At 36.0% G+C, this 13,594-nt stretch overlaps 1 protein-coding gene across 4 annotated transcripts in view; it reads left to right on the plus strand.

The window, feature by feature from the left end:
- EPS15 (epidermal growth factor receptor pathway substrate 15) overlaps window positions 1-13,594 on the plus strand; it is a 143,019-nt gene that overhangs the window by 112,987 nt on the left and 16,438 nt on the right. For all 4 annotated transcript variants that reach the window (XM_038558055.1, XM_038558052.1, XM_038558054.1 and 1 more), the window contains one exon: window positions 2,135-2,204. In XM_038558055.1, the coding sequence (XP_038413983.1) occupies window positions 2,135-2,204 (70 nt within the window). The remainder of the gene's footprint in view (window positions 1-2,134; window positions 2,205-13,594) is intronic.

The following is a 13,594-nucleotide window of genomic DNA, read 5'->3' on the forward strand; positions in this document are numbered from 1 at the left end:
TTTCAGTGATAAATTTGGTGACCTTGTAGGAGGATGTTGGTACATTATTTCTAAAAAATACCATCTGAATCGTAGTTGTGAAAATTACTTCTGTGTACTAAATTGCCTAATTATCAAACTGAACATAGCATAAAGAGAGTTTTAATGGCCTCTTTTTCCTTCATAGGCTACGCAGTCCATCCTGTCCCCCTTGCTGTCTCAATGGCCTCTTAGGTGCCTCTTAGGTGGTATATGAGGAAGGAATAGAAATTAAACCTGACACTCATGTAGGCCTACTTTTCTATTTCCTTCTGTGATGGCTAATAAAATCTATAAGCTTTTGTTAAAAATCAGGCCTGTTAGATTTTTTTTCCCTGTGAAATTCAAGAAAGAAAGCAAAATAATTGGTAACTTATGTCAGTGACTATCTCTCACACTGGTATTTTGACTGTAGTATTAGGAACCATGCAAAGTTACCTGGCATTACAGACCACATTAATGTTTTTCTTTGATTGCTCTTTATTCATTCAGCAGATATAATTAGAATATAAGCTAGTATGCTAGTTTTATAATAATATCATTGGCATCAGTTAAAATAAGTACTATCATCTTCAGTTCTAAAAATTTCATTAGCGTTAATTACTTCTTTCTGCTAGTAGTTTAAATGGATTCTCTTTTATAAAGGGAGAATGTACTGCAAGTCCTGGTTAGCAATACTTTTCCCTTTTCAAATACATTTGTTTTATTTGGAAATGTATCATTTGAGCTCTGCGATATCCTTTGACAGTCAATTGTAATAACCAGTTTCTTAATGATTAGAAATAGAGCCTGTAATACAGATGACATTGATAGCTATGAGTCAGCGGAAATAAATGTTCCTAAACCCTTCTAATGTCCCTTTCACCTGTCTGCTAAGGCTTTCATTGGCCTCTTAACAGGGCCTTAATGCCAGAAAGAGAAGGTTCACTTTTCTTCCTAAATATGTCATTTGTTTGACTATGATTAAAAACCAAAATAAGTTAGGAAAGCAGTTCTAAAGCAGGAATCCCTGACTTATGGTAAAGTCCTCACTCTGTAGCCACTCACCCTTGCGACCTGGTCCAGATTCTTACATGGCTAGTTATTCAAAGTAGCAAGATCTTTCTAGCAGAGCTCCCTCTCTCTGGTCTCCCTCCTTTACCCCCTCCCTTCATTCCTTCCTCTCCCTGCCCTACCTTGGGAGCACATGTATGTATTCCTCTGCTGGGCAGAATGCTAGAATTATTTTTAGATAACAATTACAAAATAAATCTAGCATTTTCTGATATTAAGTACTAGAATATTTAAGAGTTAGAATAGTATACATCGTAAATGCAACATGTCATCCTGGAATAGGAGAAGGACCTTAATGGAAAAGCTGGTGAAATCCAAATAAAGTCTATAGTTTATAGTTTTGTACCAGTGTTAAATCCTTAGTTTTAATAGATGTACCATGATTATATGAAGTACTAACATCAGAGGAATCTGGGTGAAAGACATATGGGAACTCTCTGTATTTTCTTTACAACTGTTTTAGACATCTAAAATGACTTCAGTATAAAAAGTTAAAATAGTGTATATTTGTACTATTAGCAACATAATGAAGAAAAGAGATGAATGCCACCAAAGTCAGGGTAATAATTATCTCTACAGAGGAGGGATAAGATTGTGCTTGGGAGAGGGACACATGAAGACTTCTCAGGTGTTTGCAGTTTTTACATAGGTGTTCATTTGATAGTTACTTGTTAAACCGCACGTTTCATATACCATTTTGAATGGATATTATATTATTCAATAAAAGCTTAGAAAATTTTGCGTCATTTCAGTTTAAGAAATTGTAAATCAGTAAGGGGAAACATTCCTAATACTTTGTATTTCTTTCTTTCTTTCTTTCTTTCTTTCTTTCTTTCTTTCTTTCTTTCTTTCTTTCTATCTATCTATCTATCTATCTATTTATTTTTAATGGCTTCTTGTTCTGGCTTCGACAACATATACTAATATTTTTAGTGGCGTGTATTTCTTAATTAAGAGCTTGTAAAGAATTTTTTTTTTTTTTTTTTTTTTTTTTGGTGTGACCATGAGGTTTCAGCTAGGAAACATTGCCTCTCTTAGTCATGATTTTGTGTTATTTGTTTAGGTAGAAACATTGAAGCACAATGATCCTTTTGCTCCTGGTGGAACAGTTGTTGTTGCAGCAAGTGATTCAGGTAAGGAAATAATTGATCAATTTCTTTGAACAGTAAATAGTACCATTTTCTTTAGGCTTTTTTTTTGGGGGGGGGGGGGGTCTCCAAATATATCTGTCCTACTTACTTATGTAAGGCTTTAAAACTATTGCATGGTTATAGCCGGTCGTAATCTACCAGTAGTAATGATGACAAGTGTGAGCATATCACTTTCTACTCTTCTTATTCATTTATCTCATTTATTATTTATTTATGTTATTACTAGAGGGAAGTGGGAGACAAGCTTCCAGTTATGGAATAAATAAATCATGGGAATAAAATGTACAGCATAGAAAATATAGCCAGCGGTATTATAAAATAGTGTTATACAGTAACAGAAGGTAGCTATGCTCACAGTGAGCATAGCATAACGTGTAAACTTGCCAAACATTATGTTGTACACCTGAAACTAATATATAACATTGTATGTCAGCTATACTTAATTAAAAAAAAATCTTACTAAAATATGTACTCTAGCCAGTAAAACCAATAAAAGACAGTGTTTGGCAATTTCAAAGTCAGCAATGACTCATTTGGATCTTGGCCTAAACTTAAAAATTAATTGCTTCCAGTATGTAATGATCATAGCTTTACAAATAGTGGGTAAAATCTTTTAATAATACAGAGAAAAGGGAAATGTTACTATCCAATCTTCATGCTGTATTTATGGCATCTAATTTTCCATTTATCCTTTTAAGTGATATTTCCATTTTAAAGATCAGGAAAGTGAAGACCAGAACTTTAAGTAACTTGATCAAGATTATACATTTTACTAGAGTTGAACCAGGTGAAGCCAAGATTCAAACCTAAGTCTGGCAGTCTAAAAGCTTCTGTAACTTTGTCACTGTTCATTTAAAAATAAAACAGATCAACTATTGTGTAGGAGAGCAGGGAATTAAAGGAAAGTGGACTCAAACATGTAAATACCTCAAGTATCATGCTGAATAGGATTCCTTATTTTTCCAGATAAAAATAAGGTGAGTTATTCAGTACACAAATTTGCTGATGTGATAAGTTGAGGATTATGAGCATAAAGAAAGATTAGTAGAAATGCATTCACAATTTCTGGTATTGTACAAATTAAGACAAGATGAGATTTAGCAGTGTACATTATTTTCAGGTTGAAATTTAACTTTCAGTTCACCTGGGTGGCTCAGTGGTTGAGTGTCTGCCTTTGGCTCAGGGTGTGATTCCAGGGTCCTGGGACTGAGTCCCACATTGGGCTTCCCGTAGGGAGCCTGCTTCTCCCTCTGCCTATGTCTCTGCCTCTTTTTCTGTGTCTCTCATGAATAAATAAATAAAATCTTAAAAAAAAAAATTTAACTTCCAGCATGAGTAACAAAAAGGAATTGAATATAAAAAGCAGATATGTAGGGATCCCTGGGTGGCGCAGCGGTTTGGCGCCTGCCTTTGGCCCAGGGCGCGATCCTGGAGACCCGGGATCGAATCCCACGTCGGGCTCCCGGTGCATGGAGCCTGCTTCTCCCTCTGCCTGTGTCTCTGCCTCTCTCTCTCTGTGTGACTATCATGAATAAATAAATAAAATCTTTAAAAAAAAAAAAGCAGATATGTAGAAAACAAGATGTAATGTAGGTGCTGGGTATTGATATAAGCCAAAACTTAGAATAACAGCAATAAGGTTTCTAAAAGGCATATCGTAGTTAATAGTGTTAAATTAATATATTTTAAAAATACATGTGCTTTCTTTAGACTCTCATTATCAAACTGATGAATTAATATATTGCTAGGGATATTGTATGATTAGAAAGGATAACCTAGGGGATCCCTGGGTGGCTCAGCGGTTTGGCACCTGCCTTCAGCCCAGGGCATGATCCTGGAGTCCCGGGATCAGGTCCCACATCAGCTCCCTGCATGGAGCCTGCTTCTCTCTCTGCCTGTGTCTCTGCCTCTCTCTCTGTGTCTCTCTCATGAATAAATAAACAAAATCTTAAAAAAAAAAAAAAAAAAAGGATAACCTAAGAAGGTAAAATGAAAAGTTAATATATTTATATAGGTGACTCTTGAACAATATGAGGGTTAGGGATGCTGATCCTCTCCTCACCTGCAGTTGTAAGTCTGCATAAACCTTTTACTCTGCAAAACCTTTACTCATAGCATTCTGTTGACTGGCAGCCTTACCAATAGCATAAACAGTCTATTAGCACATATTTTGTATATGTATTCTTACAATAAAGCTAGAGAAAAGAAAACATTATTGAGAAAATCATAAGGAAAATACATTGACAGTACTGTACTGCATTTATTGAGAAAAATCTGCATATAAGTGAATCCACATACTTCAAACCCATTGTTGTTCAAGGGTCAACTGTAATTAAGTCTTGACTGCAATAGTAAGTGCCATGGAAGTTCATTAAAGTGGCAAAAATTTAAAGGAAAAGAAAGGGAGATCATCTCCATGTAGGGTAAGTTATGAATGGCTTCAAAGCAGAAGGTAGCCTTTGTGGTGTACTTTGAAAGAGTGGGCTAGGATTTTAGTAAGTAGATAGAAAGAGTATATAAAGCGAAAAGAGCAATATGAGCAAGGAATGGAGGCAGGGCATGTTCAAGGAAAAATGGATATATACATTTTTAAATTCTGTTAGTTACATACAGTGCAGTATTAGTTTTAGAGTAGAATTCAGTGATTCATCACTTACAAACAACACCCAGTACTCATCACAAGTGCTCTCCTTAATACCCATCACTCTTCTAGCCCATCCCCCACCCCCTCCCTTCATCAACTCAGGAGTCCCTTATGGTTTGTTTCTTTCTCTCCTTTTTTTCTTTGCCTCCTTCTCATAGGTTCATCAGTTTTCTTTCTTAAGTTCCACATATCAGGGGATCCCTGAGTGGCTCAGCAGGTTTGCGCCTGCCTTCGGCCCAGGGCATGATCCTGGAGTCCCAGGATCAAGTCCCACATCGGGCTCCTTGCGTGGAGCCTGCTTCTCCTTCTACCTGTGTCTCTGCCTCTCTCTCTCTCTCTCTGTCTCTCTCTGTCTCTCATGCATAAATAAATAAAATCTTAAAAAAAAACATCCACATATGAGTGAAATTATATGGTGTTTTTCTTTCTCTGACCGATTTGTTTCACTTAGCATAATACACTCTAGCTTTGTCCATATCATTGCAAATGGCAGGATTTCATTATTTTTGATAGCTGAGTAACATTCCATTGTACATATATACCATATCTTCTTTATCCATTCATCAGCCCATGGACATTGGGCTTTCCAAGAAAAACAGATATTTTGGTGAAGCTTATTTATAGATAGAGAAATCATAAGGTTAAAGCTAATGTCATAGATTAAATATTAATTGGTCTTGGTCTTCTCTTTCAGTTCCACTTCCTTACTAATTTTCTAAAAGTGTTAGAATAAATGATTATAATAGTCTGGAAGGGAACCAACATTCATTGTTGTTAATCATCATCATAATAATAGATACCATTTATTGCACTGTTGCAGTTACAGCATTACATGTGCTAACCATTTTCCCATGCTTGGTCTCCCTTAAATCTCACAGCAACTATATGAGGTAATTGGTATTATGTTTATTGGACAGACAAGGAAAATCAAAACATGGAGAAATGAAACCATTTCACAAGGTTAAAAAAGAATAATAAGTGAACCCACATTCAGATGAGGTCTCTGGTTTTCCACTGACCTCTTTGGTCGTTCCTTCTGTCTCTTTTGCTTATTTTTTCTTTCTCCCCCAAATTTTTTATGTTGTACTACTCTAGGTCTTAGACTCTGGACCTCTTTTCTTATTTATTTATTTATTTATTTATTTATTTATTTATTTATTTATTTTTATTTATTTATTTATTTATTATAGTCCCACAGAGAGAGAGAGGCAGAGACATAGGCAGAGGGAGAAGCAGGCTCCATGCACTGGGAGCCCGATGTGGGATTCGATCCCGGGTCTCCAGGATCGCGCCCTGGGCCAAAGGCAGGCGCTAAACCGCTGCGCCACCCAGGGATCCCATGGACCTCTTTTCTTATCTCTGTGTGTTCCTTTGGGGATCTTACCTGATTTCATGGCTTCACATACTGTATATTTGTTGATTTAGATCACTAGCCACATCTTTTTTTCCTGAACTCTAAACTCCTATTTCTAACTACCTACTAATATCTCTACTTGAATATCTGATAGAGCTAACAAAGAACATCTAGTCTTCCACTCCCAACCTGCTTCTCTTGTAGCTTACCCCATCTCAACTCATGGTAATTTCATCTTTAATGTTGCCAAGACCTAAAACCTTAAGAGTTATCCTTGGTTCTTCATCTCTTTATCCCTAATCTGCCAAGGAATCCTACTGGCTCTTCCTTCAGATTATATCCAGCAAAAGATTTACAATGGCCTATACTTTCCTAACAATATTCTTTATCATTATTCCCTTTACTCACTCTGCTCCAGCAATGCTGGCATTCTTGGTGTTGCTCAAACAACAGGCCAATTTCTTAGGCCCTTTGCCTTTAGCTGTTCCTTATTCCTGGGATGATTTTTGCCTATATATCCACATGATGATCTACATTACCTTTAATAAATTTTTGCCATATGTCACCTTGTCAGTGGGCACATTGTGGCCATCCTGTTTAACATTTATAAGTACCACCGCCTAGCCCAGCACTCCTCCCTTACTATTCTCTAATCTTTCATTATGGCTTACTACTTTTCCACAAGCTATATAAATTACCTTTTTTTTTTCTTTCTCATCTTTCTCCTCCTCCTGCCACTAGATTTTAAGCTCCAAGGAATTTGGATCTTTGTATTCACTGGTGTATCCGGAGAACCTTAAACTGTGCCTGGGCCATAATGTTACTGAATGGATAAATCAGTTACTCTTCTCACAGATCATATAGGATGGGAATGGGGGGCAAGGGATTGTTTAACAACGTTTTCCTGATAATGGGTTCTTTTTGTGCTGAGGTGTACATAACATTTACCATTTTAATCATTTTTAAGTATATAATTCATTGGTATTAAGTACCATCACACTGTTGTGCAACCATCACAACCTTCATCTTCAGAACTTTTTCTTTTGAAATGGAAACTCTGTATCTATTAAATAAGAACTCTTCATTACCACCTCCCACTAGTGCCTGGCAACCACCATTTACTTTTTGTGTTTATGAATCTGAATTCTCTGCATGCCTCATAAGTGGAATCGTATAGTATTTTTGATTTTGTGACTGGCTTATTTTACATGGAATTATGTCCTCAAGATTCATCCATATTGTAGCATGTATCAGAATATCCTTCCTTTTTAAGACTGAATATTACTCTATTGTTGTATGTATATACCACATTTTGTTTATTTCTCCATCAGTAAATGTTCAGGTTGTTTCCACATTTTTGGCTTTTGTGAATAATGTATATTAGTGTACAGATACCTGTTCACGTCCCTGGTTTCAGTTCTTTTGGGATCTATACCCAGAAGTGGAATTGTTGAATCATATGACAATTCTATTTTTAATTTTTTGAGAAACCACCATACTGTTTTCCAGAGCAGCCATCCCATTTTACATTCCCACCAGTAGTGGACAAGGGTTCTTTTTTTTTTTTTTAAGATTGTATTTATTTATTCATGAGAGACACACAGAGAGAGGCAAAGACACAGGCAGAGGGAGAAGCAGGCTCCATGCAGGGAGCCCAACGCGGGACTCGATCCTGGGACTCCAGAATCATGCCCTGGGCTGAAGGCAGGCTCCAAACCGCTGAGCCACCCAGGGATCCCCTGGACAAGGGTTCTAATTTCTCTATATCATCGCCAGCACTTACTACTTTCTGGTTTTTTGATAATAGTCACTTTAACAGGTGTGAAGTGGCATCTTACTGATTTGATTTGCATTTCCCTAATGACTAAGTGATGTTTCATATGAGCATCTTTTCATATGCTTACTGGCCATGTATCTTCTTTGGAGAAATATTTAATACTTTGCCCATTTTTCAATCAGTTGTTTACTTTTTTGTTGTTGAGTTGTAGGGTTTCTTTATTTGCTCTGAATATTAACCCCTTATGAAATGTATGATTTGCAAATATTTTCTTCCATTGTTGCCTTTTCATTCTGTTGATACTGTTCATTGATACACAAAACTTTAATTTCAGTGAGTCCATCTTATCTACTTTTTCTTTTTTTTGCCTGTGCTTTTTAGAGTCATTCCAAAAAAATATAAGTAAATCCAATGTCATAAAAGTTCCCTGTTTCCTTCTTCTAAGAATTTTATAGCTTTAGGTCTTACATTTAGGTCTGTGATGCATTTTGAGTTAATATTTGTATTTGTTGTAAAGTAAGAATCCAACTTCATCTTTTAGAGTGGATTTTCAGTTTTCCCAGCACCATTTGTTGAAAGGACTTGACTTTTCCCCACTGAGTGATCTTGGCATCCTTGTAGAAAATCATTTGACTATATACGCAAGGGTTTATTTCTGGACTCTCTCTTCTATTCCACTGGTGTAAATATCTGTCTTAATGCCAGTACCACACTGTTTGGTTACTGTAACTTTACAATAGATTTTGAAATCAGTAACTTTGATACCTATAACCTTGTTACTCTTTTTCAAGATTGTTTTGGCTGTTGGGGTTCCCTTGAGATTACATATGAATTTTAGGATGAATTTTCTATTTCTGCAAAAAAAAAAAAAAAATAAGCCATTGGGATTTTGATAGGGATTGCTTTGAATCTGTAGATTGCTTTGGTTAGTATTAACATCTTAACATTTTCCAATCCATAAGTGGGGTATCTTCCCATTTAATTGTATCTTTTTAATTTCTTTCAGAATGTTTTGTAGTTGTCAGCATACATGCCTTCCTTGGTTAATTCCTGAGTATTTTATTCTTTTTTCATGGTATTGTAAGTGAATTTGTTTTCTTAATTTCCTTTTCAGATTGTTCATTATTAGTATATAGAAATACTATGGATTTTTGTGCATTGATTTTTTGTATCCTGTTACTTTACTGAATTCATTTTATTCTAAACAGGCTTTTTTGTGGAATTTTATAGTTTTCTACAATGAGATCATGTTGTATGCAACAGAGATAATTTTACTTCTTTCTTTCCAATTTAGATGCCTTTTTTTTTTCCTTGCCTAGTTGCTCTGGCTAGGACTTCTCTGATGAATTGAAGTGGTAAAAGTGGGCGTCCTTGTCTTGTTACTGATAGAAAAAAAATTTCAATCTCTCACCATTAAATATGATGTTCACTGTTGGCTTTTCATATATGGCCTTTACTATGTTGAAGTAGTTTTCTTCTTTTTTCTAGTTTGCCAAGTGTTTTTTATCATGAAAGGATGTTGAGTTTTGTCCCATGTTTTTTCTGCATCAATTAAGAGGATCATATGGGGTTTTTTCTTTATTCTTTTTTTTTTTTTTTAAGATTTTATTTATTTATTCATGAGAGACAGACAGAGAGAGAGAGAGAGAGAGAGAAGCAGAGACACAGGCAGAGGGAGAAGCAGGCTCCATGCACCGGGAGCCCGACGTGGGATTCGATCCCGGGTCTCCAGGATCGCGCCCTGGGCCAAAGGCAGGCGCCAAACCACTGCGCCACCCAGGGATCCCTTTTTTCTTTATTCTTAATGGGATGTATTATATTGATGATTTTTGTAGTTAAACCATCCTTACAGGGGATCCCTGGGTGGCGCAGCGGTTTGGCGCCTGCCTTTGGCCCAGGGCGCGATCCTGGAGACCCGGGATCGAGTCCCACGTCGGGCTCCCGGTGCATGGATCCTGCTTCTCCCGCTGCCTATGTCTCTGCCTCTCTCTCTCTCTCTGTGACTATCATGAATAAATAAATAAAAATTAAAAAAAAAAAAAGTTTAAAAAAAAAATTTAAAAAATTAAAAAAAAAAAATAAACCATCCTTACATACAAATGAGAACTTATATCTTTCTGGTCTTCCATCTAGCTTATGTGTTGATTTGAATGAGAATCTTAGAACCAAAAACTTTTTTTTTTAAGATTTATTTATTTATTAGAAAGCGTGCTTGCACAAGCACAGGTTGGGGGGAGGAGCAGAGGAAGAGACTCTTCAAATGGACTCCCTGCTGAGTGCAGAGCCCCATATAGGGCTGGATCTCATGACCTTGAGATCATGACCTGAGCTGAAACCAAGAGTCAGTCACTCAACCAACTGAGCCACCCAGGCACCCCTCCCCCGCCAAAATTCTTTTGAGTTGAGTGGGCTACATATTAGTTGTGTTGGACTCAGTTGCATAGACCTTCCACAGACTCCAAAATACCAGAGATCTGAACTTAACTTTTCTTTTCTTTTCTTTTCTTTTCTTTTCTTCTTTTTTCCATACACATAAGGTCATCTAAACTTTGTTTTTTGCATTTTCCTCATTTAATCTTTGCAGTGGTTATAGGGACAGGTACTATTCTCATTTTAAGGATGAGGAAAATGAGGCTTAGATCAAGCAATTTGCCCAAGGCTGCAGTAGTTGTTGCCATGCTCAGTGTTCAGTCCATGTCTTACTTCAGAGCTCATTTTATTAGCCACTTTATTATGGTGCCTCTGCCTTATCTTCATATCCAATCCTGACAATATTAAAATGGTAGTGAGGTAATGCCACAGATTTTTTTCCTGTCAAACTTAACATTGCTGCCTTTGTTACAGCTGGTAGGAATCTTAGACATGCTATGGGCCAGAGTTTTCATAGAATTTTTCACAAAACTAGCCTCCAAAGAGGTCATCAGAGATTTGGCAAATTATTGTTTCATATTTTTAAGTGCTTTAATTTTTAAGAACTGCAAGTTAATTAAATATATGCATTCATAAATGTTACAAACCATATTAACATAGTGCATTTGTGCTTTAAAGTACTATCAGGTTAAGTGGTTTTTGTGCAAACCTCTGGATAAAAATTATTTTAAATTACTTTGAGATTGCAAGACTCTTATTTAAAAATTTATATAACTACTTCTTGGGTGAATTGTTTGTTTTTCTTTCTTTCTTTCTTTCTTTCTTTCTTTCTTTCTTTCTTTCTTTCTATTTTTTTTGGGGGGGTGAATTGTTTTTCAAATAGAGCAACTAAAACCAACTATAGAAATAAGTTCAACTCCTGACTTTAAACATTTGTGTTAATCAAAATTGTTTCTTGGTTTTCACTGTCATTGTGATAAGTAAAATTATAGATTTGAACTTAAAATGATTTTAGAGTTGAGCTTAGGTGGCTCAGTCATTTGGGCAGCTAGCTCTTGGTTTCAATTCAGGTCATGATATCAGGGTCCAGGAATTGAGCTCTGTGTGTTGGGCTCCCGAGTTCAGCAGAAGGAATCTGCTTGAGGATTCTCTCTCTCTCTCCTTTCCCTCTGCCCCTTCCCCCCTAGTCTCTCTAATAAATAAATCTTAAAATTATTTTAGAGTTAATTTTTAAAACCCCATTTATTTGTTTCATATTTTGGAATTTCATTTAAGATTTGAAAACTATTATCAAGCCTGATTTCCTAATATATGGAAGGAAAAGCTAAGCCCCAGCCACATATCAGTTTGCTTCTCAATCCATGCCCATTGATTTTCCTCTGTGTTATCCTGCCTCTTTACTTACTTATCTACTATGTAAATGAAAAAAAAAAGAAAAGAAATCCTTGGGAACCCAAATGTTATAAAAGGGTTCTGGGAACACAGGGAATATAATCAGATGAAAAATGTTAAAAAAAATTAAAGCATTTTAGTAAGAAACTTGTAGAAAATCCATGAAAGATTCTTGGGAGTAGATGGAGATAATTCCAGACTTCAACCTTTCCATGCCCTTGTTTCAACAACAACAAAAAAAAGTATTTCAAAAATAGGTTATTTGAAATAATCATAAGCAGTAACCTTTAGAAATCATTATGTATAGCAGCTTTTTGGTCTGAGGACCCCTTTACATTTTTAAAAGTTAATGAAGACTCTCAAAGAGCTTTTGTTTATATGGGTTATATCTATCAGTATCTACTATATTAGAAATTGAAACTGAGAGATTAAAAAAATTCTAAGTCGGGATCCCTGGGTGGCGCAGCGGTTTGGCGCCTGCCTTTGGCCCAGGGCGCGATCCTGGAGACCCGGGATCGAATCCCACATCAGGCTCCCGGTGCATGGAGCCTGCTTCTCCCTCTGCCTGTGTCTCTGCCTCTCTCTCTCTCTCTGTGACTATCATAAAAAAAAAAAAAAAAAAAAATTCTAAGTCATTTAAAAGCAATAATAATAAACCCATTACATATTAATATAAATAACATATATCTTTAAGAAAAATAACTCCAAACCAAAAGAAAATTGTGACAAAAGTATCATTGTTCATACATTTTTGCAAAGCCCTTTAAATGTCTGCCTTAACAGAAGACAGCTGGATTCTCATATCTACTTCTGCATTCTATCTGCTGCACTATATTGTTTTGCTTGAAGTATGTGAGATGAAAAAGATCTGCTTGCACGCAGATATGTAGTTGGAAAAAGGAGGGATATTTCAATAACCTTTTTAGGTAATTATGGATATTCTTCTTGGATACTATACCAGATTTCAACATATTTTAGTTTCTTTAATGTTAGTTGCAATGTGGTACATGAAACCATATCAATATCCTTTTCATGCTCTGTTACATTAAAATCCATTGGTCTTTCTTATACTTTTTTTTTGTTTTTTAAAGATTTTATTTATTCATGAACACAGAGACAGAGAGAGAGAGAGGCAGAGACACAGGCAGAGGGAGAAGCAGGCTCCATGCAGGGAGCCTGATGAGGGACTCGATTCCGGATCTCTAGGATCATGCCCTGGGCTGAAGGCGGCGCTAAACCACTGAGCCACCGGGGCTGCGCTCTTTTCTTACACTTTGAATTTTTTTACCTATATATGATTTTGTAACTTGCATTGATCACTTGGGAAATATTGGTTCACTAAGTTATACATATCTTCCAAATGCTGACACATTTCATTGTAAATATTTTTTAAATTATACTTATTAATATTACCATTCATCTTATCAGAGTCTTTAAGTATTGGTATAATGTTAAGATTATGGGGCAGATAGAGCTTTCTAAGATTCTCATTTTCACTTGAAAGCTTGAATTTTTATCATCTGCAACAAATGCTGTCAGTTGTTTTCCTTAAAGTGATATCCTCACTATTTATTTTGGAAGAAATGCCACCAAATACACAAATCTGTTTATCTGTTATTTCTTTCAAGTTTTGAAAAGGGCATTCCATGAAAAAATCAGCTAGTTCAACTTGTTTCTCACACCATCATACAAGTGCTTTTCCTCCAGATAACCATCATACTTTGTACTCAGCAGAGGTGCCTTGTGTGTATTTCTGATCTTGTTTCTCAGAATTTTATTTATTTATTATTTTTTAAGATTTTATTTATTCATGAGAGACACAGAGACAGGCAGAG

The sequence above is a fragment of the Canis lupus genome, chromosome 15 (assembly GCF_011100685.1).
Source record: "Canis lupus familiaris isolate Mischka breed German Shepherd chromosome 15, alternate assembly UU_Cfam_GSD_1.0, whole genome shotgun sequence".
NCBI classification, from domain to species: Eukaryota; Metazoa; Chordata; class Mammalia; order Carnivora; family Canidae; genus Canis; species Canis lupus.